Source organism: Scophthalmus maximus, chromosome 14, assembly GCF_022379125.1.
Source record: "Scophthalmus maximus strain ysfricsl-2021 chromosome 14, ASM2237912v1, whole genome shotgun sequence".
In the NCBI taxonomy this organism is placed as follows: Eukaryota; Metazoa; Chordata; class Actinopteri; order Pleuronectiformes; family Scophthalmidae; genus Scophthalmus; species Scophthalmus maximus.
Genome location: NC_061528.1, coordinates 19,359,982 through 19,387,494, shown reverse-complemented (window position 1 = coordinate 19,387,494; position 27,513 = coordinate 19,359,982). Strand labels below are relative to the sequence as shown.

General features: G+C 41.4%; 1 protein-coding gene across 20 annotated transcripts in view; it reads left to right on the top strand.

Moving 5' to 3' along the window:
• Positions 1-27,187, top strand: part of tns1b (tensin 1b) — a 179,582-nt gene extending 152,395 nt beyond the window's left edge. For 10 of the 20 annotated variants that reach the window (XM_035651035.2, XM_035651049.2, XM_035651046.2 and 7 more), the window contains 18 exons: positions 6,452-7,942; positions 8,936-9,016; positions 11,421-11,611; positions 11,724-11,862; positions 15,572-15,667; positions 16,100-16,126; positions 16,436-16,619; positions 16,926-17,959; positions 18,801-18,887; positions 20,115-20,243; positions 20,611-20,703; positions 21,759-21,836; positions 22,134-22,202; positions 22,336-22,362; positions 22,812-22,980; positions 23,830-23,898; positions 24,067-24,096; positions 24,298-27,187. In XM_035651035.2, coding sequence (XP_035506928.2) covers positions 6,452-7,942; positions 8,936-9,016; positions 11,421-11,611; positions 11,724-11,862; positions 15,572-15,667; positions 16,100-16,126; positions 16,436-16,619; positions 16,926-17,959; positions 18,801-18,887; positions 20,115-20,243; positions 20,611-20,703; positions 21,759-21,836; positions 22,134-22,202; positions 22,336-22,362; positions 22,812-22,980; positions 23,830-23,898; positions 24,067-24,096; positions 24,298-24,436 — 4,133 coding nt within the window. In that variant the 3' untranslated portion in view covers positions 24,437-27,187. The remainder of the gene's footprint in view (positions 1-6,451; positions 7,943-8,935; positions 9,017-11,420; positions 11,612-11,723; positions 11,863-15,571; positions 15,668-16,099; positions 16,127-16,435; positions 16,620-16,925; positions 17,960-18,800; positions 18,888-20,114; positions 20,244-20,610; positions 20,704-21,758; positions 21,837-22,133; positions 22,203-22,335; positions 22,363-22,811; positions 22,981-23,829; positions 23,899-24,066; positions 24,097-24,297) is intronic. The other 10 variants (XM_035651039.2, XM_035651037.2, XM_047337019.1 and 7 more) reach the window with 6 other exon arrangements.
• The last annotated feature ends 326 nt before the right edge of the window (positions 27,188-27,513 follow it).

Genomic DNA, 27,513 nt, shown 5'->3' with positions numbered 1-27,513 from the left:
CCAGTGAGAGATCATGTCCTTGTCACTGTGCTAGTGACTCCTACATATTGTTAAGAGGCATCGGTATGGATGGGGTTGGGACATGAAGAGACTGTGAGAACTGCTGTGTGTGATACACAGTCCCTGTAATGTTTGGGTTCTTCTTGGCAGATGAAAAGAAGTGACACCATGCATAGGTCAAGAGATGGATTTAGATGGTAGTGAGATGGAAGTGAAAAGTAATTTCAATACAAACACGGGAATACCACTTGTGAAATAAACACCACCTACAAAGGGCAGAGACAAATACTGCTTCATTAGCTTTAGACATGAAGTGCTTATTTTGGTCGTCCACTCTCTCGCTCACTCTCTCTTTCTCTTTCATAAAGGGTAGGAGCAGTCAGTCGACACAATGGAAAATTCCACATCCAAATAATCACTGAACATTTTTTTGCCTGAAAGCGCCCAAAAGATTCTTGACAGTTAAAGCAACTGTAAAGAATTGTAATGATACAGCATCTCATGCCAAGAAGGATCTGGTCAGGAGCAAGACCAGTTAGTGTCTAAAGCATTTACCAGGATGCTGATTGTAACAGGAGCTGAGAAGAGTTGCTGTATAAACTATCAAGGCTCCAGGCAAAATGATGGGGTTCTGTCATTGCAGGCTCTCCAGACCCAGACCAGCAAGAGTAAACCCATCAAAGCTTCTCCTCACCTTTAGACCGAGATAGCTACATCCTACTCATCAAACGCTCTTCTCATTGGTCCTCAAGATTTTCCCTTCACAACCCTGCTGCCAATGACCTTTAATGACTTTTCCTGAGGCACAACCGCATCCAGAATTAAACCTAATCCTTCGCATGGATGAAGTGTCTGGCTGATTTATAGTGCTTGATATGTACTTTGGTTATGTCTTTTCTTTTGTGCTTGTTTTTAGTAGTATGGGGCTAAATATAGTATCTATCTCAGACCAACACTGGCTAAATGTAAGTGATGGCAGGTTAATGTCATTCAATTTAATGAGAATATTTCTGGTATAAGACACAAATCCTCCACACCAGATTCCACAACTCAAAACAAAACCAAAAATAAACCTATACAAAAACAAATTACCACAATTATAAAAATCACAATAATTTCCCAATAATAACGAATCAGCTTTATAATTATACATTACATCCTCCGTTGACCGGAATTAATGTAATCTGTCTGTAGGTAAGCTGTGGCCAGTGTTTGAAGGTCAAAGGAACATCCCATATTGATATTGATTAATACCCCACTTTGCCTGTTCCAAACATCCCTCCATTACCCTGTTCTTTGTTTCCTCAGTCTAAGCAAGTTTGCACTTTCACACATTGATTCTCAGTAATCTTTGTTGCATTTTTAATGAGCTGCAAGGCAAGTGTTCATTAAGCTAGCAGGAGTTTCTATACTTACATTTTGGGGCTATGGATGTTGGCCATTGCTAAACTGCACCCTACTGTATATTTTGTATATTCTACTGTGCTTATCCACTAATGCAGGGGTCACTAATAGGCGGACCGCAGTCCGGATCGGGACCCAGATGCCCTCCTATCCAGACCCAGACCCACAACTGATAGATCATTGAGGATTAGCAAATGTTGACGGGGAGTTTCAATTTTACTGGTGAAGCGTTACCTGTTACATTTTCAAAGCTGTAGGTTTTGTTCTTATTTTACTTGAAGTGAGAAGAGAACATTATTAGAGTACTTTTTATTTATAATTTCTCCAGTTCAATATTATAACTGACAATTAACATTGTTGAAATGTTATTGAATTGGAGGCCTTTTTTCTTTATTCAATTTGACAGTCAGTTGTTGATAATTAGGCACCCATTATACTTCAATATGGCACTGAATCATAACGCAAGGTAGACATTATGACTTTATGGTTCCGGACCTTTGCTTGTGGAAAATTTCTCCAACTGGACCTCCTTGAGTTTTAATTGAATACCCCTGCACTAATGTGTTGAGAAGACCCATCCAAATTCATATTTGAAGCACTGGCAGTGGAATTTTATGACTGATTACTGAATTTATATTGTTCATAGTTTTTTGTTAGCGATAATGAATACTAAAAATGAGTCATTTTGTGTAGTACAATCCCAAGTAGTAATCCACTACCCTATTCCTAATTTTATTTTATCAGGTATTATTCATTAGCTCTCTGTTGACTTTTGACATTTCATCATCTTCTGTGATCCGCACCAGTCGGGTTAACCCAGCTCAAATTATTGTAATAGCCTGCTGTGAAGATCATATAAAAGGCCACTCTATTACTGTGATAGGTGTCCTTGGGCCTTCACATACAGTAAAGGCATGCTCTGTTGCCAAATCAATAGTTCAGCCATTTGCTTTTAGCAAATATGGCCCCAGCGTATATATTATACACAACCCCGTCCAGCAACTGAAACCTCTTATTCTCTTGGGCTTCTTGAATGTAAATACACAAGCCTGGCCATTAGTGGTTGTAGCAGTTGAGGCCTGAGGAGACGTTTTGACATTTAGTAACGTCACTCTTGTGGCCACTGGACGTGGACCCCCAACTGTTTTGGAATGCCCCCACACTGTCACGCACACACATGTACTAGCACAGGCTGGCACATGGTGTGTTTGTGCATTTAAGCTTGAGGGGAAACATGCTATTTCCGCTGTGAAGGGGGGATCTATTGCCACATGGGGTCAGAGCTCATAGTTCACAGGCCAAAAGGTCACACATTTGCACTCTCTGCACCACAGAACCCCAAAATATATGGCAGAATCTTCTCTCTAAAACACATTTTGCTTAACTGTCATGAAGATGATTTTGCGGTACAACCAATTGCTCATTCCAGACTATTCTGACACGGTCCACTCTCCCCTGCTGTTGTGTAATTAGGTAATTAGTAAAGGCTGTGGGGTCGGGACTGCGGATATTCTCCTCTGACTAATGTGCTCAGGATCACAGAAGTAGTATTCACCTCTTGGGGAGTTTGTGAAAACACACTGACATGGACAGACATGTTGTAAGATATCACACATACACATGCCCTTTCTTATCACAGGAAGGAATGCCGGCAGAGGTTATTTGTAGAGGCTTACGCATGGTCGTTTAAGCCAAATGAAAACAGCAGCAGGCATAGCAGCACACAGAGAAGCAGCCGCAACATAAATAGTCCGCTTGCTGTAAAAAGTCTCACAAGTGTAAAGTGACAGATTAGATTTCCCCTTTGGCACAGATGGGGATGCTGTGGATCTGTGGATCGTTCATCAGTCACGTCAACTTATAAGGTGAAATCGGGAGCTACTTACAGAGGAGTGACCACAGTGGAATGATCATCACGAAAATAATAGAGTGAAAGTCCTGGTAGAGAAGAGAAGAACGAGCTTAAAGAGATAAAAAAAAAAAGAGAATTGGTGTAAACATCTGTGAGTAAAATGAGGGAAATCATTATCAATGTGTAGTCTATAATAAAGTGATGTCTATTGAATTTCCTTGACATAAGGGTGTGAATAGAGGCCAAAGACACATATATTGTTATCAGACAGATGTAGTTGTTGTACATTTTTCTGGATTGTGGTACACAACAGTAAAGTGACTGTCCTGCATGCTAATGTATACAGACAACACAACAGACTGAAAAGCTTTGTAACTATTGGGGGGGGGGTTGTGTGTATGTTTGCATATGTTACAATAGTAAACCATTATTCCCTCCCACCGCAGAAATGAATTGTATAAGAAACCCCTTATATTGTATACAACTTATACCCAGAGCCGCTCAATGTATTCATCTGTCTATTTTTCACCCAGTAAGCTTCTCTGTTTTCTCCATCTGCCTGCTGCAGGGTAGAGTTTTCTCCCTGCTTCCTAGCTTGGAGAGAGCTTGTTAAATTACTGTTGTTGGACAGAGTAGCTCTTTCCATTACATGAGTGTTTTTGACACCAGTGGGCTAAAGGAGGAAACATCTATCAGAGTGTGAGCACAGAAAGGACTTATTTCTGCAGATGAGAGATGTATAAATATTCATGCATACACTAAGTGCGTGTTTGTTTGTGACTTTAGACACAATTATTGGTGAAAGGGTCTCTTGAGTAAAGTTAAAAAAGAGTCGGTGAAAGTGGTCTTTTAGAAACTGTATCAAGAATGTGTGTGTGCAACAGAGCCTTACATAATGGGACTGATGTCATTCTATCATACATAATCTATTCTCTGGATTTCAGTGACTCCTTACCCTCCCACCTCCCTCATTCACTGCCAAACAGGCTGTTGTAATAGACCTCCCACATATGCTCACACAGCAGGGGCAGCATTTAGACTAGTGAGAGCCATTGAGCAGCCAGCAACAGCAGCTCTCCTGATCCGGCCAGAAAGCATGCTATTTAGGAGAAGGAGGAGGAGAAAGAAATGTAGCCAAAACCAACTCCCCTAACTCCTGCTGTAATCCCTCATGTCCCACCCCGGGGGGGATCCTCTGCAGGGCTTTTCCCAGCTCAGTTTGAGACTGTACCGTCGTCCACTTCTCACACAGGTAGGGGAACCTCATCCTGTTGAGGTGTTTCTGCCATTTTCCTCTCGTCAAAGCTTTGACTTACTTCGACTTGTTGAAGTGATGTAGTTACGAGCACTTGGGATGTGAAACCAGCTGAGCTGTGGGACTGATCGTCTTAATCGTGCGACATTTAGCTGAAGTCCAGGTGATTATAAAGATAATGAAATGAAGAAAGTGAGCGGAGCTCTCCTTTCGCGACTAATGTCTATGTTTATCTGGATGATAAATGCAAATAGTGTGTGTGTGTGTGTGTGTGTGTGTGTGTACATTTATATGAACAGGAATACATGCACAGACCCTAAAAAATAACATGATTTGGAGCCTCCTTTCTTAGTAGCTAAATTTTCAGGTGAGATTTCTGTGGAGAATTCACATCAACGGCTACAACAATTTGCATCATTATTGACCTATTTTGGCTATAGTATAATATGGTGTCATAACGACTACCTTGAGTTTTGATAAACTCAGCTGACAAGCCTGCAGGTTACAATGGATATACACTGTCCAAATGCCATGAAATACTGGAACAGGCCTTTACAATCAGACAAGGTATGCTAGAGGCTACTTTGGCCTCTTTTTCCTGCATGTTGCCCATGTACCAATCAAAGTAAACAAAAAATGGCTTAGTAAGATTAAATATACACTTTGTTTTGCCTTGACCAAGAGCCACCAGATTGGTTTCTACCAGTAGCCTGGCAGGCATGCAGCGACAGTGCGCCATACCCTTGGCAAGTTGCCTCAGGACAGCCAAGGAGACCTTGTAGCATCCAGCTTGTGTACGCCCACTGAGCTCAATCACAGAGCCCTGCATTCACTGAGGCTGCGATGGAGATATCTATAAGTTACAGAGGCACAGGCAGCTTCTTTGTGCAGCTCTTTTCCCAGCTGTAGAATCTGATTTGGTTACCAGTGCATGCCTCATCATTGGTTAAGAGGTATCTTGGTAACTGTAATGGACTGCGGAAGACAAATTATCTGACAAGGTATTGTTTTTCTCTTTGCCTCCGTGAGCTATGTTTAACCATTCCAACTGTAACTAAACAGTGTGGAGGAAGTGGGAAAGTTGAGATTCTTTTCAGACATTACACTTTTGAGGAACAGACTTGTATATTTTGATATCTGTGATGTCCCATTTGTGCACAGTTTTGACTGGTATGAGAGAATGCATTAAGGAGGAAAATGGCATGTGTGTGTTTTTCAACTTTTTCAGTGTGACTCTCAGTATGTTATGTATTTGTTTTCCTTTTGTTTTCGGAGGCCAGGAAAAGACACCACGCCTTCCTTACTCAGTGAGGACAATTTTCCAGTGATGACTAAATTCTTCTGATTGGGGCACACTGCTTCCTCTATACTGGACTTGGGTGTGGCTGTGTGTGAATGTATAATATGTGTGCATCTGCATTTGCATTTAGTGAACAAAATATGTATTGCACCATTCCAACTTCATGAGTTAAGAGTTCATAAGATTAAAAGGTTGTGATGTCCATTCATTTTCTGTTATGCTGATATTACTCAGGTGGCACAGATACATCCAATTGGCTTGAGAAAGTACAAGTTCATTGTTTTTTCCACAGTGCATGCCACAGACCCTGCTCATTTCCTGAAGCTGGCAGAATAGGTGGATGTGAGCCAGTGTTTAATTTTACTGCAGCTATTTTGGCCGTGCCAATACCATCTCCCAACACTTCTGCTTCTGTTTCCTCACTCTTTGCTCCAAAATGTTGTGATAAAATTGTGTGCTTTATTTAGAAGATTACCCATTTGTTGCTGTAATGGCCAAAAAAAAACAGTGGCTCTAAAAATACTGGGGCAATTCAAAATTGCTTTACATATAAATAGTTGCTGATTGCTGTATTTGGTTTAATAACAAAAAATGGTTTAATGGGATTTTAATCAGTCTCTTTCATACCCTTTTGTTTTAGAAGTCATCCATACCCAAGGACCACTAGACGGCAGCCTCTATGCCAAAGTGCGCAAAAAGGAGTCTGTTGAAGGAACAGTCACAGCAAATGGCCTTCCACCCACTGCTGCTGAACATGCCCTACCTGCGGTTGACCATGCCTTATCAGTGAGCAGCGACTCAGGAAACTCTACCGCCTCCATCAAAACTGACCCAACGGATGAAGCGGCAGCAGCCCCTCAGGCATCCACAGTGAGACAGACAAACGTTCCTGTGCTTGAGGAGTCACCCTCAGTCCATCACCCCACCCCACCTGCCCAACAACCAATCAGTCCCCAAGAGAAACAGGAGCTGGAGCAGCTACTGAGTGGCTTGGAGGGGCCCATGCACCGACAGGGCTACCTGTCCACCCCGACATCTGCCGTTGGGGGGATGCTTCACTTGGTGCCTGCTCAGGTCCATGTCAATGGGCACAGTAGCATTGACCGTGAAACAGACATTTTAGACGATGTGCTGCCTACTAGTCAAGAGGGCAACAGTGTGGACAGTCTAGGAACTTTCTCCTCCACAGATGATAGGGCTACACCAGCTGATCTCTACTACCAGTCTGAGTCACTCAATAGTCAGGACCATGTGCGGTATCTGGAGCGCAGCGTTCCAGAAAAGGCTCTGGACACTGTCCAACCACAGGTTGGCAGATCTGACAAACCTGTCACTTTTACCCAAAGTGATTCAGCCCCATTATCGAGGACTTACATGGCCACCCAGAACGGCAGTCTGGATCGCTCTCAGTCATTTGGTGTAGAACCATATTCTATGCCACCAGCGCCTGCCCGCACCACAAGTAGCAGGGATGCCGTCCAGCGTGGTCTTAATGTTTGGCAGCGGTTTGGTGTACCTGAGGAGCCAGCAACTGAAGGGCTGACTTTTAGTCCGCTTCCCTCTGCTGCTGTGATGCCCAGCCACCACAGCCTCCCACAGTTCCCTCATGGCCACAGCGCCTCCCAACAAGAGATTGAGCAATCTATTGAAACCCTTAATATCCTCATGTTGGACCTGGAACCAGGTTGTTCACTGGTGCCAAAGTCCCAAAGTGCTCCACTGTGGGAAAACAGTGTTGTAGTGACAACACAGCCGTCCTTTTCCCAGAGCCAAATCAGGCCCGCCTACCAGGGTGATGATGCGATTCACACCCACTTTTCAGGTCCAATGTCCAACCTGGCAGGCAACTCGTCTAATAAACCAGAGCCTGCACCTGTCCAGGGATCTCTGAGTTACACCTTGGAAACTACTGGAACTAGTCCTCTGTCACAAGCCTCACCTACTGTAGCTGGCCACGTCCATGTACAGCTGAAGCCCATCAACACCTACCCCCCAAGCACGCTGTCCAATTCTGCAGAGGTCTCTGAGCCCCAGAGAAGTCCTAGTGCTGCATCAGCTTCTCCCCAGCCAAGAGACATTGAGCCAAATGGAGTCTTCAATGTTGAAGGTCTGGTGGCTCACAGAGTGGCTGGTAAGATAATTCATTAACATGTTTCATCCTGACACCTTGCTCCATTTGTAAACTAAACACCTTTAATTTAATTGAACATTTAGTTTTTTTAGCTTGTGACGTGGAGAAAGGAAATAAGTCATGGCAGTCATGACGCTGTTTAATTCTTATTTTTACTTTCAGTTCAAAGAGATCCAAAGGGCCAGTTTGGTACTTTTTGGCTGGTCTTAGCACCCATATTCTATCAAGCTCTCATTACATATTTCCCCCACAAGGCCTTGTAATGAATTTAGTCCTAATTGTAGCCATCCGCTTTTGAACCCAAACACTTCATTATTTAACTGATGCTAATTTCTAAATGAAACATTAAAACATCATTTTCTAAGTACTATTCATCATATCATGTGGAAGAACATGCAGGACGGAAGTACTGAAGAATAATTGTTGTTTCATCTGCATGCACTGCGCTCTCATCTATCTTGGAAAACAATGTTCTGTCCTTATCTCATTTCCTTAATATCATTTCATCTGTTGCCATTACTCAGACTCAAACAGGACGTTTTATCTCCAGTCCCACAGGTTTACTGTCCCTAGATAAGCTCATCAGACATCCTGCAGAGCAAGACATGGACTAAAGTCAACATATATCTAGAAAGTCAACAATACGGTTCACGTCACTTTAGTGCTGTTGTTCACTTTACACAATAGTAAGTGCTATTTTAACACCATTAGAAGGCAATGAAGGAGATGTAGGGTGCTGTTTGTGCGTGGTAAATTACACCAAACTTGAACTGCTTTTCCTGCATTATAGAAATTAACAGTAAATACAAAAGAGTTTGAGGTTTTTAATGTGGGATTACTAACTTACCATACACATCTGACAAATGTCTTTTACCTTCTTGTTCGTCTGTTGTTGTCATAGCCCAGACATCTTCCTCTGTTCACTCTTTTTCCTTTTAGTTTCATCCTCATCCTCATTTCTTTCTCTCTCTCATCATTCATGTTTTTACCCAGAATACTTGGCTCGTGCCCAAAGTGTCATCCCCAGCATGACTTCTTCTCAGTCTGAGCACCGCCGCTCTCACTCCCTCCCGGGTTGGTTCTCTCTCCCTATCTGAACGAACACTTAAAGAAAAAAGTAGAGGCCTTTTTTTCAAGTGTTCCTTCACTCCAATTTCAAGTCTGTGTCTGCTTTGCCAGTGCTCCTTCATTGCTTTTAATGATTTGTCGTCACTTGTCTTAATTGTTGACTGCCCAATCTCTTTTGTTTCACTTCCTTTTTCTCCCTTCATCTCTGTCATTATTGGGTTTGCAAAGTACCATCATCAAACTAACATCCAATTTTTTTTTTGCATACTTTACCTCACTCTTCATTGCTGCTTGTTTTGAGTTTTTTCTACCTCAAGGAAATTACCCTAACTGTGGCACAGAAAAAAAACAACTAAATTGGATAATGTTAAAGTTTCGAAAGAACGAGACAGGGGAAGCACAAAGGAGGCTCTGTCCCTTGCCAGGAGAGTGCATGTCACAAGATCCGTTTTGCCAAACTAGGGGAACAATACCAAGGCCAGGATACACTGGCCTCATTCAAGGCTGCTTTTTTTCACTCGCACTATTTTGAAGCTTTACAAAGCCAGATAAAGGACACCAGATCTACTAGACAGACCACAGTCCTAGTTGGAAACATCACTGAGGCTGTATGTGTCCACTGGGAGACCCCCTCCACAATGTAGACAGGATTGTTCTGTGTCATGGGCCAGTCTCGCATCTTTGCCGGCGACAAATTTTTTTTGATGCAACATTTTACATCAATGATAAATGTTATTGAGTACATCTTGAATCATATAGAGTTGGATTGAAGTTCTCATGGGGTCATATCTCCCGACATCATGGCAATTTTATTCGAAATCCAAGTCAATTAGTGTCTGAAATAAAATATTAGTTACCAAAATATCATCTGAACTCCCGTACCCTCAGTCTTACCTTAGATAACCTTTGTCCATTGAAGGTGTTCACATATTCCCTCTCTTACCACACAAAAAGAACAAAAGAAACCCACGGATCACCTATCAGGTTCATGTTTTTTGTAATCAACCTCATCCATACATGTGATAACTGGATTTCAAATAGCTGGAAACCAGGAAAAGAGAGAACAGAGAAAAAATGTCAGTTGCAGGGATCTCCAGCCATCTAGCTGGAAACCATTACCCATCGCTATGGCAACAGCGCAGTGTTTGACAGTGCTCTGCTGTTTGAGCAGTGCATTGTGGGTACATCTGGTTCTGGGTTTCCAGGCTTGGTGCAATGGTGGGTGTGCTTCTGTTTGGGGGTGTTGACTACATGCTTTTCGAACAGCCAGTTCCAAGATTTTTTAACCAACAGAGTTAAACCATAACCCTACCAACACCAGGCTATTGCTATTTGAAGCTGGAAATAAGTCAAGCATCCTAACAGATGGCTTGACCGGACACATGGTTGTCGCTGATTTCTTTCTATTGTGTAAAGCTTGGGATTAATTGATATGTTTAGATGATTTCACTGGTTTAGTGGAGAGTTGTTTTTTTGTTATACTTGTTATGTTTTTTTGAATGTATCTGCCATTGGTAGCTAACTTCATCTTTATCTATTTAGCTATTAAATGTTAACTGCTGCTCCCAGACTTTTTTCTCCCTCGCTTCAAAGGGAAGTTGAGTGAATCAATATGATATTAGTTAATATTTTCACATTTTCAACAACTGTGTTGTTTTTTTCCCCATGTATGGAAATGTCTTTCTGAATCAGAGTGACAAAAGCCTTTAGTTTAATGTTACAATGAGCTTGTCTTCATTTTCACATAAAAAGTCAAGTGTCCAGATCCCGAAGCAGTAATTAATGGAAACATCCAACTTTTTATGACAGAATTTGAAACATCAAGGGAGTAACACTGAGAAAAGAGTAAACTGCCTCAGAAAGCATAATTTATTATCTCAGCATTCCCTGTCGTTGTTTAAAGTCCATTATTCTTCCCCCACTTTCTCCTGTTAACCTTTATCTCGTTCCAAAGCACTGGGCAGCCAGTGATTCGCCTTTCACGCTGGCTTTGCTGCTTTGGACATAGTTTTCATGCATAGCAGCCTCGACCCACCAGTCAGTGGCATTGCATATTAGCTTAGAACGCTTAACTCAAACCCTGTTTTTTTATGCCGGTGGCTTTCTCCCTCTGGCTCACTCACTTCAGACCAGATTAACTCAAATGAGATTAATCGCTGCTTTTAGGTGAAGACAGAACCGGCCACATTGATGCATTAGATAGCAAACATTCACTTTTGCAAAATGCTCTGTAGTGTTCGATTATCCTGCAAAAAAGCCCACTACAGCCTGTGCAGTGAGCGTTCACAATGCTTGATAACTATTAACATCTGATGGCAGTGGTGGAATTCCTGGAGGAAAGCATGCTCGTGGGAGCAGCACTGACTGACCATTGGCGGACGTCTTATCACTCACTCCTACATATTCTCAGGTGTCCAGGCCCGTGCGCTGTCCCCGGACGAGCATGCTGTGCCTCGCCATCGCATCCCCAGCGACGGCCAGTATCAAAATGGTCCTGACGATGAGCCCTCTCCTGATCTCCCAGTTCGTTCCCCCGTTCGATGTGTCTCTCCAGAGTTTGTCAATGCCATAGCAATGAACCCTGGAGGTCGACCAAAGGAGGTAAAAAGGGTACATTTTGAAACATGTTTTCACACATTTTTCCTCCCAGGTTGCTGTGTGTTAAAGGTTTTTTTTTGTCTTTTTGTTTTCATCTCCTTTATCCCCTCTACAGAGAAATATGCACAGCTACCGGGAGGCCTTTGAGGAAATGGAAGGAGGCCCCATCAGTTCTTCTCCCACAATTGGTGGTGAGGTGTTTCCCCAAACCCCTGCCTTCCCCATCTCACCGCAAACCCCTTACTTCAACCTGTGTAAGTTCCCCCTCCGGCTGACAGGGCACTGAGGAGCTCAGGCCTAGTTATATCCTTAAAGCCCCAGTGTGTAAGTTTTGTAATTTTCTGGCGGCATCTGGTGGTAAAGTTGCAAACCGCAACCAACTGAGCAACCGACAGGGACACTTTACAGTGGCGCACCGATGATTCCATTTCCTGTTTCCAGCAGCACTGAAAATTCAACGCAAATGTGCATATTCTGGACCATTTTGTGCAACCGTATTCAACACGTCGTAGCAAACAGGGCAACTTACACGGAGGTCGGGTTCACCTAATGTAACTATATTTAACTCATTCAAAGTTGATGCAAAAACATTGGTTCTTTGTTGAATGTGATTATACATATATGAACACATAGTTATAGAATTGAAAAGAATAGAATAGACAACTTTATTCATCCCGCTCGGGGAAATTCACTTGTCACAGCAGCACAGTATCAAACAGGGTATCAAAAATACAATTAAAAATACAGGAACAAAACTGTTTTCAAAAAGATCATTATGGACAATATTTTAATTTCTGTAAATAAGTTCATCTAAATATTACACACTGTAGCTTTAATGAAGATTGTATTGGACTACAGAGAGTTATTCTTGTCCTTGTGGCAGTATGCAGTACAACAATTTACCCATAGGAACAAAGTTCCAAGATTAATAAATTCCTCCAGACATTTACAACACTATATTGAATCTTTTTTCATTGCCTGACAAAATGTCAGAATTTTATGTTTTTCAGTCATTTAACTTATAGTCACTGTCAATTGTTTTGTTTTTTTAGTGAGGATGTGTGTTTTTTTAGCAATCATCAACTTACGCATGTCTTAAGTCAAACAAACGTGATAATAGTAGAACCCAATGTAGGAAAAAATGTGTGCGTAAAAGTTTTCTCTTTTTTTCTTATAGCAATTACTCTATTTATGTATATTTCGTACCACATATTCTTAGTAGTAAAAAGATTTATATCCCCACCGTTACTTCATCCCATTTTCATTTAGATTGTAAATGCGTGTATGAGTGGGAAGTTGCAGCATTCCGGCCTTGTGTTGGCTCATCCAAATGCCTGAGTACCCACGTCTCGCGAAAGAATGAATCCCTCCTTTTTCAGAAGAATGTCTGCAGTCATCAGCAGACGCAGAATCACACAATAAAAGGAAGAGAAGAGAATCCATCAGTCTGGTATTATCCAGCCATCTGCTGGATCCTGTCTCTTTTTAGAGTAACTGTCTCACTGAGGCAAGAAAACAGAAAAGATATAGACTAACCAACTGCCATACACACAGTTAAAGGCAAACATAAACACTTATCTCTAACCCCCCACGCCCAGTCTTACTCTCACCGCTCAGTAAAAAGTTATGTGTAAAATGTATTGTTTGCCAACTCTGCCAGTTACCTCATCCAGACATCTTTCTATCTCTCCCAGAGCATACCCATAAAATTTGATCATCAAATCATATACATTATATTTTTAACACGGGGAATGTTGCCTAGGCAGTGACACTGAGCAGTAACATTTTTTCTGAGATAGCTTAAGTAAATGTTTGTGAGCAATGAAGATACAACATATGCATTTGAGTTCCTTTATCTGTTGTTTTAATGGACCAAAGAAAAATCCAGATAATCGTTTTCTCTGCTGTGCACATTATATAGTTAACTGGTGCCATCAGTTAACTGAGTACAGTTTTGCAGATACTGACAAAACTTCTTAAAAGTGCATGGTTAGTTATTAGGTTAGTGCACGTGACACCGTCATCTGCGTGGAGAATTCACATTCCCCCAAGTGTCCACACACCAACTATGATTAAATGTGGGCGTCTAGGTTTCAAGTACAAAGAATTGATTTGGATTCTTTTGTAAGTGGAGGATGCACGTTTCTCTACCGGAGTTCCACTGTCCCACAATGTCAGCCATTTTGAAAACCCCCACCATTCACAGATCCCTGTCCCCTTTTCTCAGCTCGGATGACCCTTTACCAATCACTTGTCACAGTCCTGCACCTCTTTGGCTTGAGAGCCACACGAGAGCAGTACCGGCAACAAAATGGACACAGTGTTGAGTCCACAACCAGATTCAGTGTTAACACACAACAGTTTCTCTAATGTTTAAAGCAGCTACTGGATGTTGCATAGTGCAAAGAGTGAAGCACATACGCTTAATGAAATCAACTTTACATACGCAGACAGAAACACACACATAGACCTGTATGCACAAAAACGTGCCATTATTGTGAACTCCATCACTCTCAGCTGCTGCTGCTCTGTGTTGCTGCTCATCTCATCTGTGTTTGGGTTCCTGTTGCTGCCATGTGTCACTGCAACCAGCACCCTGCCTGCCCTCACCCAGCTGTCTTAATTACCAAGCCATTTATGTTGTGTCCTTTGATAATCATGCCATTTTGTTATCTGAGAAGGTTTTTTTTTTCTCCACATGATTATTTGTGTTTGCCCTGGAGGGAAAATAGGAGTAGTTGGACAGAGTTAGAGCATAGAGTAATGTAGTGGAGCATCACTTATAATTAAAAAAAAAAAACATTCACAGTAAGGATGTCTCTACTAATATAGATCTGAGGATAAGTGACTAAGGTTTCTGTGGCGACACACTCTACTCCTCTTATTTCCCTCCGGCATTAATGGAGCTGTGTCAAAGTTTGTGTTCATTCATGGACAGTGGTAACATTTACCTTTAAGAATACAGCGACCTCACAAATGTTTACTTATGTCTAAGAAATTCAAATACCATTTTCCTGTAATGCTGTATGTGTCGAGGAATCTAAGTGTAAATTCCCCATGTGTCCTTTATCTGTTCAGTTCGACCCATGCTCTGCTTTGATTTCAACTTGTGTTTGACACACATCTCATTCTGCTGGTGATAGAGTGAGGTGTTGTCACAGCCCGATGTTTGTCACATCCTGATTGGTCACGTGCATGCTCTGCCCCTCCATCTGAGCATGAGGCATGGGCACAGCCCTCTGGACATATTGCTTTTGTGTGTTATGCTGCCTTCACGTGCTAGTCCGAAGATCCCACTTCCCACTTGTGACATCGGAATTATGAGAATGTCATGTTCAAGTGCTCTGTTGTTGGAACGAATTGAAAAATGGCAGACTATAGTCCATTTGTTATAGATAGAATGATAAATGGCATTGGTCTATATCAAGTTAAGTGTACATAGATTACAGATTAAAATTATGTACAAAAGCAACAGCTAATACTTGTTGCACTGTTAAAAATAAAGAATTACGTACCTTCCATTACTGAATCTATCCTCAACTCCGCCATGTTGTAAATGTTCTGGTCTACCCACCTCGGGAACTCGGCTACCAAAAAAATCTCAGTTTCCCACTTGCAATTATGACTAGAGGGGGTGTTCATTGCAATTTCCAAGTCGGCAACTTGTATTTACCATAATTCCGATACCACATGAAGGCAATTAACCTGCATTAACCTGTATGGAGGATTTAAGCCTTGTCTTGACAGCTGCGTACCTGTGTATTAGCACATGAACTGACTTGGTTGCCATTAAATTAGTCAGCAGCCCACAAATTAAAAGGGTATCATGACATTTAGATTTATGTTTGATGTTTTTACACACTCAATTTTGTATAAATCATTAGAATGTGAAAACAGGTAGCACCTGTCAAGATGTCTGTCATGTATGATGCTGTGTGCCGATAACTGTCCGTTTCCCTTCAGGTCGGTCCCCTCCCGGTCTTGCCAAGACTCCTCTGTCAGCCCTGGGGTTGAAGCCCCACAACCCAGCAGAAATCCTCCTCAATCAAACAGGCTCAGGTTGGTTGTAACACACTTAACTAGACTAACTTAACTAGTATCACAACCTTTGGTAGTCACTATGTAGCTAATTAGATACGGAAAGGATGGCAAGGCAAGAACAAACCCGGAATTATTGTATTCAGATGCCGTTAAAAAGTTTTGTTTACCCCTGTAGAATAACGCTTTATTTTCTAGTGACAAATAAAGTATGAATACCTGAGAAACACAAAAATGGTCAGAAATCATGGATTGGGCATTTGGGTTGGATTACTGTTTAAATTCGACACCTAACATAGGGCCATAAGACTTTCTGAAATACCCTTTTTGACACTTTCACATTCTCTCCTTAATAACACACAATGAAATAAATACCACACAGACTCCCCTGCTGTTCTTTTGTTCCTTTACATTCTTCTGTTTCTCTGGATTATCTCCACTGGTGCTCCACAGATGATGAGAGCAGAGAGGGTGAGGAAGGTAAGAGTGCGGCTAAAATGCCACAAGATAATTATCGAAATTTAATTTCCTAATCTCCTCCACCCCATCTCTCCACCCACATATGTTTCCAGACCTTTTCCATTCTCATTAACTGTCTGGGAAAAGTCACAAATACTCTCATGGCAAAATACATAATCAGTCAAATTATTATGTTTTTCCCACAGTTTTCTTTTTTTTTCACCGGAGTCACCAATACAAGGAAACCACTGAATTATCAAACACAACATTACATAGAAACTGTGTTGTAACTGTGTGGCTCACAGGGAAACTTTTTCCTGTCTCATGCAGCACCAAGAAGCTACGTGGAGTCAGTGGCGATGTCGGCAGTCGCAGGTGGAGAGCCGCCCACGTCACCTCGGAGCCTTATTAGCCCATTGGGAGAGACGACTAGCCAGCAGAGAAGTCAGAGTCCCTCCACTCACACACTGAACCCACCGTTGTCAAGCAGCAGTCCTATCCAGAGTTCTCAGGGGTTAGTTAAATACATGGTGCTTTTATGTGCATGGTTCAATATTAAGAAATGAGTTTAAGTGCTTTTAAAAAAAGAGGAAAGAAAGTAACTTTCTTAAAAACTTGTACATCGTTTTTAAAAATGGAGGATAGCCTTTTGGAGGCATGGGAAACTTCTTCTAAACAAGTCTGTGAATCTCTCAGTTTACAATGACTGCAAAAGAAAATTCCTTGATGCATCCATCAAATAGTTCAATGTCTGTGGTTTTTAATATCCTCGAAAAGGAAACTTACAGCTGCTAAATAACTTTCATCATTTCTCTTCCAGTGACCATCCCCTAGCAGAGAGCAGTCTTAGCACTCCGTCCCAACCCACTACTGATTCTGGGTTCCGCTCCCAGGCCACAGAGAGTGCCTACCCCACTCCAACCCCCTCCTATCAAGCCGTTAATACTCCTACCTCTTCCTACCTGGATTCAAGCTCCCCAGCCTCCTCCTTCCATGGTACCACTACCCCTACACTGTCCTACCTTGGCCCAAACACCTTCCTTGGGAGTTATGTGGCCTCAGATCCAAGTCCGCCCACCTCAGAACCCTCCCAGACCACATTCAGCCATGGTAGTCCCCATGCACTGCAACGGACCAACATCCTTGACTCCAATCACAGTCCTGTCCTCCAGCAGCGCTCGATTGCTCACCAGGATTGTTCCATCATGGGTCATCAAACATCCCCAGCTAATGGTGTTGATATGGGCATGCCAGGTCTTATGCCAGGTGGCAGTCCCATCCTTGGTCAGCGTCTGCCTCAGGGGGCTCAGAATAGCCCAGTCCTCAGCAGACAAGCCTCTTTGGGACAGGGGTCTCAGCGGAGCCCGGTACTCGGTCGACAGCCATCCTTGGGACAGCCCATGCAGAGCAGCCCCGTGCTCAGCAGACAGCCATCTGTCACACACCCTCAAGGAAGTCCAGTTTTGGGCCGTCACCTGTCTGTGTCACAGAGAAGCCCCAGTTTAGACCGTCACCCCATGCACAGTGGCTACACCACCCCAGATGAGAGACACGGGAACCTGTCGAGGCAGAGCAGCTCCTCTGGCTACCAGGGACCACCTACTCCCTCCTTCCCCATCTCGCTTGCAGGCTACCTGGATGGAGGGATGATGGGTGTAGGGTTCAGGCAGTGTAGCCCAGCCCCTGGCTTCCAGCCCCAGCTTCCAGAGAAGAGGCGCATGTCGAGTGGTGACAGACCAAACGGTGCTCTGTCCTATGGCACACTGAACGGGAAAGTAATGTCTCCAGGGAGTGGTGGAAGCACCCCTGGCTACTTCCACACCCTCTCGGACTTCTCCAGGTTCAATATGCCTGGTAAGGACATTTTCTGCGTTCTCTGTAGTAGCATGGTTATTAAAATTAAAGATCAACACTGTCAGGTCCAGATGTAGGATAGTTTATGGTGTACAATTAGAGTTTCTGTGAAGAACAGTCCCGAAGGTAGCGACAGATTCAGAGCTACAGGGAGATGTCAGTTGACCTCAGTATTATGGATCTTCGCTTATTGCCATAATTTCACATTTTCCAAATATATTTTCCAACTCTCTTATTGGTCTATCTTGTTAAAAAGAAATATGTTTTTTCCAGAGGACATTGATAACATTTGTCATGTGCATTCCTTTAAACAAGGCCAAGGGTTCTGTCCATACAAAAGAACATTAGAATACTTGCCAACACCTTTGTAAATAAAGGCTAAGTTAATTTGGATATGTTCGTTTGTTTCTGGTTTTCTGGTTATTGCCAGGTTCATGACTTGACTGCCAGATGTTGACACCAATGTACAACACAGCTCTGCAATTTCAACAGAAAAATATTTTGAGTGTACATTATATCAGAGCTTTACACGTATCTTCAAGGTCCAGTGTGTAGGATTTAGGGGATCTATTCACAGAAATGTAATAGAATATTCCTAGTCATTGGATTTTCATTAGCTTAGACTGAGCCCTATGTAGCTACACCGGGAGTGAGTCCTCTTTCATGGAGTCCCCCATGTTTTAGCTTCTCCTATACGTTTGGATTAGCAGGGTGAAGGGAGGGGTATTTGATCTGTTCTTTGATCTCACTGAATTATGACGCTGAATCCTACCCACTTCACCGGTGACAAACAAGGCACAGTGTGGCCACTTATGTGTTGATCTTTTTGTTTTCATTGCAGATGGAAGTCCTGAGAGCAGGCTGAATGTCAAGTTTGTCCAAGACACGTCCAAGTTCTGGTACAAGCCAGACATTTCCAGGGAGCAAGGTAAGATCGCACAGAGCCTATGACTAGGCTAAAATATTTTTTTTCCCTTGAATTGAATGACCTTCAGATATTTCCTGTAAATTATTTACTTACCGTGTTTCACCAGGTCCATGTCCAAATGGGTAAAGATGTTTTGACAGGTTTTTTTATCTTCCTTGTGCCGAGTCTTAGCTGTACACACTGGTCTGTTCAACATGTCCCACGATGTGTAGATAATTAAAAGAGTAGTCCTTCAGAAACCAACACTTATATCAGTCTCACACCCCATAGATTTATCAGGTCTGTGACAAATGGAAGCTGCATGTTCTGCAAAGTTCTGTAAAAACTAGAATTTTTGAAACATGTTACAGGATGTCCAGGAGTGGATTATGCTGCAGCAGGTTTGAATCTTGTGGATGTTCTGGTGCTGTTTTCCCATGGAGAACTGGGTCACAATTGTTTTTGGTGGAGTACTTCAATGAAACTTTTAAAATGTGTTTAGGATGAATAATCTGATGTTATTCAGCCGTAATGCATTAGTTGAATTTGACATCTAAGGACACTTAAACATCATCTCTTTTGATAATTGTGTGTACGGCATACACGTGCAATAATAAACATATAAATACACTCACACGCACACACTGGTTCACATACAACTTCTCTGTGATTGTGTGTTTTGGTTGTGAGGTCAGTGGCTATTGGCTGCCCCATCTGCATTTGCTCATGGCCCGTATTGGATTATATCATGTTAAATGCAAGCACATGCTCAAAGGCAATGACATCTCACACACACACACACAGTTTATACTTAGTCCTATGCACTCAAAGAAGGAAAGCCCTACATGTGTAGAGAATTAGGGAACATCTGCATGTATTTGCTCATCTCATCCATCGTTCTTCCCTAAACCGTCACATGTGGACAGACTGAGGAATTGAACTAAACTCTGAAGTAACAGATCTAAAGTGCTGCTCCTTGAATAATTGAGTGTGTGAAGCAAAGTGTTATTTAAGAAGTTGTAGTTTTACTTAAATACAGACTGACAGCGATTTTATCAAACAAAAGGATCGGGACTCAATTCACCTTTTTCAGACACCGTAATGTCTGTACAATATGTAACAATCCATCTAATGGTTGTCGAGACATTTCAATCTGGACTAATGCAGTGGAGAAAATAAGTGTTGCTGCTACCATGGCTACAAATAAAACCAACGACATGAAGTAACTGAATTCCCGCTGTGTTACAGCTATTAGCCTGCTGAGAGAGAGGGAGCCTGGAGCCTTCGTAATTCGGGACAGTCACTCGTTCCGGGGGGCCTACGGCTTGGCTATGAAGGTGGCCTCTCCCCCACCCTCTGTACATCAGAACAAGAAAGGTAGGGGACAGGATGTTGAGCTGATTATTATTATTCTTATTTATTATTATTACTATGCTTTATTTCAATAGCATCTCTCTTAGCATACAATGCAGCTCAAAGTGCTTTACAGGTATAAGGTAGTTAAAACAGATGCTTAAACACAGAATTTATTAGATGATTTGCGACTGTTACAAATGCTACAAGTATTTACTTTGTCTGCTCCAGTGTTTAGCGTAGCTTTTGCTTCTCCTTGTTTCGTCTCAGGTCAGGGGTGGAGACAGAATTAAACTTAATATCTTAATACCGACAATATGAGGTGATGTCTCTGTGACAATAATCTGTGTTGCATGGACTCCCTCGCGCCTCTCCCACTCTGTTGTTGCAGGTGACATAAGCAACGAGCTGGTGAGGCACTTCCTGATCGAGAGCAGCCCTAAAGGAGTGAAGCTGAAGGGTTGTCCCAACGAGCCTTACTTTGGTTAGTTGGAGCCCCCCCCCTTCCTTCATGCTTTGCTAAAACACACTGAACATGTCTACTGACAGCTTAGTACTATCATAATGAGTTTGGAGGACAAGTCAAACATAAGTCGTCCTCTCTGTGTGTCTGCCCAAGCGTCTTTCTGCAACCCTTTCCAAGATCTGTAATGTCTAATCCCACTGTAATTATGGCATTGACTGAAGTGATCTAATTCTGCTAAATTACACAGGAATGATGTATGGCGTGTGTGTCTGCTTGTGCGTGTGTGTACATTCCTCCTCTGCCAAATCCAAAATGGAGCAAGCTGACTTCTGTAAACTTGTCTTGCCTCACCTTGTTTCTTTTTCCTCTGCCGTCCTCAGCTCATAACTCATAAACATGATTCCTCTCTCTTTTCCTCCCGCGCGTTTTTGTTTATTTAACTACGGATACTATAAATTGTGTTTGTTCTACTATTACTATTACTTGAAGTTGTTTTAATTCTCCTCACCATGTACATCTAGCAAACTTTAATTTACCCAAATGCAAGAGGGTGAAATGTGGGGATTGATGAGACTCATGACATGAATAGACCCAGATGTGCTTATTTTTGTTTGTCACATTAAAATTATTAACAACATCCTAACTTTGCTAACTACAGTAGATAAAGTCTAATCATGATGGAAATTTAACGCAAGTGCATGTAGAATGTTACTTTTTTTTGGTATTAATTATAAGAATAACCCATAATTAATTATGGCTTAAAGTATTTTCTATGCTCGAGAATTAATTACAAATTTGTATAATTTCTAAACACAACACCGCTGGAATACAATTTCCTGAAACGCACTGTTAATTACAGAAAACTGCCTTGAGATAATGTATGTTATGATTTGGCGTTATACAAATACAATTTAATTGACTTGAAAAAGTGTTTGGTGACAGTGGTTTAAGGAGATAAGAAGTATTAAGCCCCAGGGACACTGGAAGTTCAGTGGGAGATTTAGATTCCAAAGATGAGAATGAAATATTGGATGATTCCTTGTTTTTGATGTGTTTATGTGTCTATTTGCCAGGCTGTCTGTCTGCCTTGGTCTACCAACATGCCATCACACCACTAGCCCTGCCCTGCAAGCTACTCACCCCTGCCACAGGTCTGTGCACAGAAATATGTGTTTCAATATTGTTTCTGAATAAGCTTATCTCACATAATGTTCACAAGATTTCTACAGATAAAAGCTCCTTTTAAAAAGATAAAAATGTTTTGTTTTCTAATCACAGTATAACATGTCATTGGTGAGACTGGAACCTGTAATTACCATAGTAAGCGAGGCATGTGCTGATTTTCAGTGAATGAAAATCAAACTGTCACACAACACATGATCCCTGCAGCCTTACAGGAGCCTTGGACTAAATTAAACCGCAAACCTCGCCTCTCTTATTTTGAGCAGATCTCATTGAGGAAGCCCCGGCAGTTGCAACAGCGAATCCACTGGTGGAGCGGCTCAAACAAGGAGCAGGTAAAACATGGACTCACTCATACTGTTAGATGCCCAGTCCTCATATTTAGCACCACTATTTGAGGACAGTACGTATGTTCCCTGAATCATCCTATTCACATATTCTGACAACATGACATCCTTGTTATCCCAGTGCAGAGGGCCCCTGCTGATTACCATGGTAAACTGTGCACTTTTATTTGGACGCCTACATCTGGAATGTGCATCCCTTGTTTGTTGTCTGTCTCTGTGTGTTGTTACCTGCACAAATAAAGACAAATATTAATGCCCCTGTTTAACAGAGTTCCCTTTGAAATGTCTTGTAACAGTAGCGTCCAGCTTCTCGTCCATAACAGGCAGAATGTTTCATGTGGAATGATTCGGATGGAGATTTGTTCCAGACAGCATGCTCTCTAATGAGAAGAAATATTTGCATGATCAGGTCATTGACAATTATGTTTCCCTAAATAGTCAATAATAACATTTTTCAGGATTCATTCTTGGAGTCAATATAGTTTGTTTTTGTCTTCACAGAATTATTGTTTCATTGTCCATTTCCGACATTTCTACCTTTCCAATCATGATATAATTTAAAAAAAAATCTGACGCGGACATCTGCTCCCTTCCCAGCATGCAACGTGCTCTACATCAACTCAGTGGAGATGGAGTCCCTGACGGGTCCTCAGGCCATCGCAAAGGCCATATCTGAAACACTGGCTACCGCTTCTCCATCCACTGCCACCGTTGTGCACTTCAAGGTGTCCTCTCAAGGCATCACACTGACTGACAACCAGAGGAAGTAAGTCTGGATGCCGCCGTGCACAACACGGTGTGTTTGAAAGGTGCATCACAAGCGTAACACGGCGTGAAACCTGGAGATTTGGCTGCAGACGTATTTGAAACTGATGTCTGAACCTGTCTGGAGACATAAATTTGTTTTCGGAGGGCAAGTGTCAACATGACTCACTACACATTATCAGAGGCAATAAATAACTGCTAACACAAGATTAAATGATCAGGGCCTTATTCATTTATGACGGTATTCTTATCAATAACTCTAATCTGAAATGTGTTCTGTGGGGGATTCCAGGCTTTATTAGAAAAAGAAATATTCATTAAGAAAACAAAATGAACTATATCTATAAAATATGACTTTATGGTTAACATACACCATCTTAACCTATTTATGCACCCTATGAAGAAGATACATAGTTAAAAGTGTTAAATTAAATCACATGTCTGTATTGCTCTCAGTATTGAAGGGATTCCTGCAGCGCCAATCCTGAATTGAAGTCTCCTTATGTCCTAAAAATGTTATATTATTTATTAGAGACATTAACATCTAATAAAAAGCTTAAACTTCAGACTAAAGTTTGTTTAATAATCACCAATTGAACAAATGAAATACCCACTACCAGAGTTAGTTTGATGTTTGTTTTGACCAGCTAGATTTATGTAATCCATGACTTTGATCAGCTTACCAATTTCCTATAGGAGACCCTATATTGGTAGTGCTCTAATCACGAAAAGATGATGTATGCAACCTCCACATTATACTTATTTGGGTGTACTGTACAGCGCACGTTTACACTATATTTTTTATAATTGATGCTTTTGTAATGCTCTTTGTTGCATTATCCTGCTGCAGGCTGTTCTTCAGACGCCACTACCCCAGCAACACTGTCACGTTCTGCGATACTGACCCTCAGGACAGGAAGTGAGTACAAATACATGAAATTCATATAAGTGGTTTGGTTTAACCTACACAAATGTGAGATTGAGGACTCTAAGAGACTTAAACAATAAAAAAGGTCCAAACATTTTGTAATCTGAGCTAACCTGTCCTTTTTCTGAAACTTTCTGAAAATATTTTTTCTTTGTTTAGATGGAAAAAACCAGAGGGAGGCACAGCCAGGTAGGTCAATTTTCTGGCTGCTTAAGGCTTGAATGGAATTCTGATTTTGATGTTTCTACATGACACAAGGAGTCAGTCTGATCATTTTTAGAAATCTAGATAACAGCCCAGGGGTCTACCAATATGGCCGTGATATGTGATGTATTCCAATGCTTGAACAGTTTAGTTCTAGTGAATAAATCTCTAACTTTGTCCTTCCAGGCTGTTTGGGTTTGTGGCGCGCAAGCAGGGAAGCACAACGGACAACATCAGCCACCTGTTCGCTGAGATGGACCCTGACCAGCCTGCCAGCGCCATCGTCAACTTCGTCTTGAAGATGATTGCCTCGCAGAAACAATGAGAGCTGTCTGCAAAACCTGGAGCGCTTTTTTTTTTCAATTAGAAAATGCCTTTGGTCATTTTCTTTCCTTTAAACCACAGACACTTACTTTCTGTTTTGGATAATTTTGCCTTTGGTTTGCCACCCCACCTTATTTTTCCTGCTTTATAAGGTAAATATGTATGCATGTTTGTGTGTAACCGAATGAAAGAGGACAAGACAGAGCGCGTGTGTGCATCTGTGCGTGTGTGTGTGTGTGTGTGTGTGAGAGTGAGTGAGTGAGTGAGTGAGTGAGTGAGTGAGTGAGTGAGTGAGTGAGCAGCTTGCATGCATGTGCTTTTCTTCTTGGACGGACTCCACAAGGGACCAGAGGAGGTGCAGGATGGGAAGTGACTGTGTGTGTCAATGGGACAGGAGGTGATTTGATTCACCCTGGCAGGGTAACTCATGAACGGGAAGCGGGAATGACATTGTGTGCAAATGTTAATATTTTAGCAGTTGTTTCATTTTTAATTTTTTAAAGAAGAAGTCAAGTTGTGCGACGTAAAGGTGGATTGTATATCTATCAGGCTTTTGACTGGTCAACCAAAGATTTAAAAAAATAAAAAAGTAGTCCGGGGCGTGTATAGCGTGCCATTGTTGGAGGGTCAGAAGTATTCTTTTGTAAAACAAATATGGCTGCTTAATCAAAAATTACTGAACTTTTTTTTTTGTACTGATACTGTAGCTCAACAATGTTCTTGGACATTTTTGCTGGTGATGTGTGTGTAAATATTCTAGGCTGCTTTATGAGTAGGACTGTTCTAGACGACATTTGGTGCCTGCCTTTTTTTCAAATGCAAAGCTTTTTAAGAAAAAGAACAACAGAAAATAGAAACTCATCCGGGGCTGTCTTAAATATGCAAATAGCCAGACTTTGAAATAAGGTTGTTCGCCTAAAGTCCACCCTGTTGGATGTACTAGTGTCGCTTAAGACGCAACTAAAGTTACTCCTCTTTCGTGCAGAAAGAGATATCAGTGCAACCTATATTTTTTGTCAATTTGCTGTATCCATGTAAGGTTAGAATCATTAACAATCAAGTGTCGTGATTGCTTTGGTCAGGACAAGCTTCCTGTTTCTGTTCTGTTCAGCCTCTGCAGCACGTAGCCGAACTATTTCGCTCATGACTGAAGGGCCAAGAGTTGTTTTGTGAGCGCAATCTTTATAGAAAAGTGTTGTCCTGCTACTTTCATCTTCTGGTTTCTGCGTTGAAAGTTTAAAAAGTCTTTGCCTCGGCCGACCAAAACTGTTAACACTCACACCCTACCCAAAAGTAAGCTATACATATAAATATACATATATAGATATATATGAAAACTTCCAAACAGTGAGTTAAGATATTTATTTTTTGCTTTGTTGCTCTATGTTACCTTGTATACATGTATTATAAAGTATACATCAAGATTATGAAAGTGAGGAGAATGAAAAAAATTGCTTTTTTAAGTCAAGACATATATAGACATATATATATTGACATATATAGTTGTAAAGTGTGTGCATTTAAAAGTGTATCACTGTTGTTTTTGAATGTTGTATTTTTTTGTTGCATTACTTCCTTTTGTTAACAATCATGTTTTCTTGGGGAGGCTTCTTGTTGTCGTTATTATTTTTTGTAAGAGGGGAAATATTTTGTATGAAAGATTGTTGTTACTGAAGTCCAAATTGGAGTTATCCTAAAGTGATGCCAACAAAATTGTTTTATTAATTTAAACCTGCCTTGAAAATACATTGTCCAAGTTTAGCACTTAATTGTTAAAGTATTATCAGTGTGTTTCTACAAAAAAAAAGACATGATATGAACCCAGTTCATGTCATCATTGCATGTGCAGAATGAGTCTTGCTCGTTCCACAGTCTCTGCAGCATGGGACAGTCAGCTCAGTGAGTAGCTGCCGCCCTCATGTGGTGTAGAGCAGTCATACAAAAGGAACCACTTTTATTCTAATACAGTGTTTTAGCTGTGATTGCGGCAGGTTTGATTGTGTGAGGTAAATTTGAGAAAAGAATTCACTGAGAAAATGAACTAAAACAACATCAATTTCTAACACTGATTCCTATGCTAATTTTAATTTCTACATTTTTTTGTAAGCATTTTAAAATCCCATCCAAGAATTGAGTGTGCAGAGAACGCATCTTTTCTTTATGCCTGATACACTAAATCAATTGGCAGCATGATGTAAAATAGCTAGATGAGGCTCAGTATGAGGGCCTTCATTAACTCCAATGTACTTCAAAACAAATAACAAAAAATAAATAAAATACAGCACTTACAGGGCTTTTATATCTGACTAGAATTTTCCATTATTTATTAGCAAGAGTCTGCACGCTCAAGTCAGCTTGTTCCCTTAGCTGAAAGTAGTCAAGTCTTACTCAAGCAGTCTTTTCAGTAGAATGCCCACATGTAGTTATCATTCGGTTTTGATTTCCACGTGTCGACCACGTCTTGACTCCGCTTACGAGACTATATGTCTCGTAAGCGCAAAATCTATATGCACCAAATCTATATGTTTGCCTACAAAATGCTTGTTGAGCAAAAAGAGTTTGCCATTTGTTTTGCGAGGTTGGAAACTCCAGAGACGCCTGCCAACTTTGACAGATCAGTGTGGACTGTAGAATGTGTGTGATTGAGCTACTATGCCTGTATAGAGCTTTGATATTTTTGGTTTGCTACATTGTATGGCTTTTACTATTTGTGACAGAAGAAAAACACATTAAAAAGCAGTACAAATCATGATCTATGCAGGTTTGTTTTTCTTTGTCAAACAGGCAATTTGGCTTTGTTGTCACTCTTAACTCTTAGAGTTATTATATATTTGAGGTTAGTTTTTACATAAACTACTAAAGGAAAAATGAGGGTGCGGTAAAACACTAATGATTATTTTATTTATCACATTCGGAGGGAGCTTGGAGTAGACCCGCTGCTCCTTTGCATTGAAAGGGGTCAGTTGAGGTGGTACGGGCATCTGGTTAGGATGCCTTCCTGTGGAGGTTTACCGGTCACATCTAGGTGGGAGGAGACCTAGAGGTACACCCAGAACTCACTGGAGGGACTACATGTCC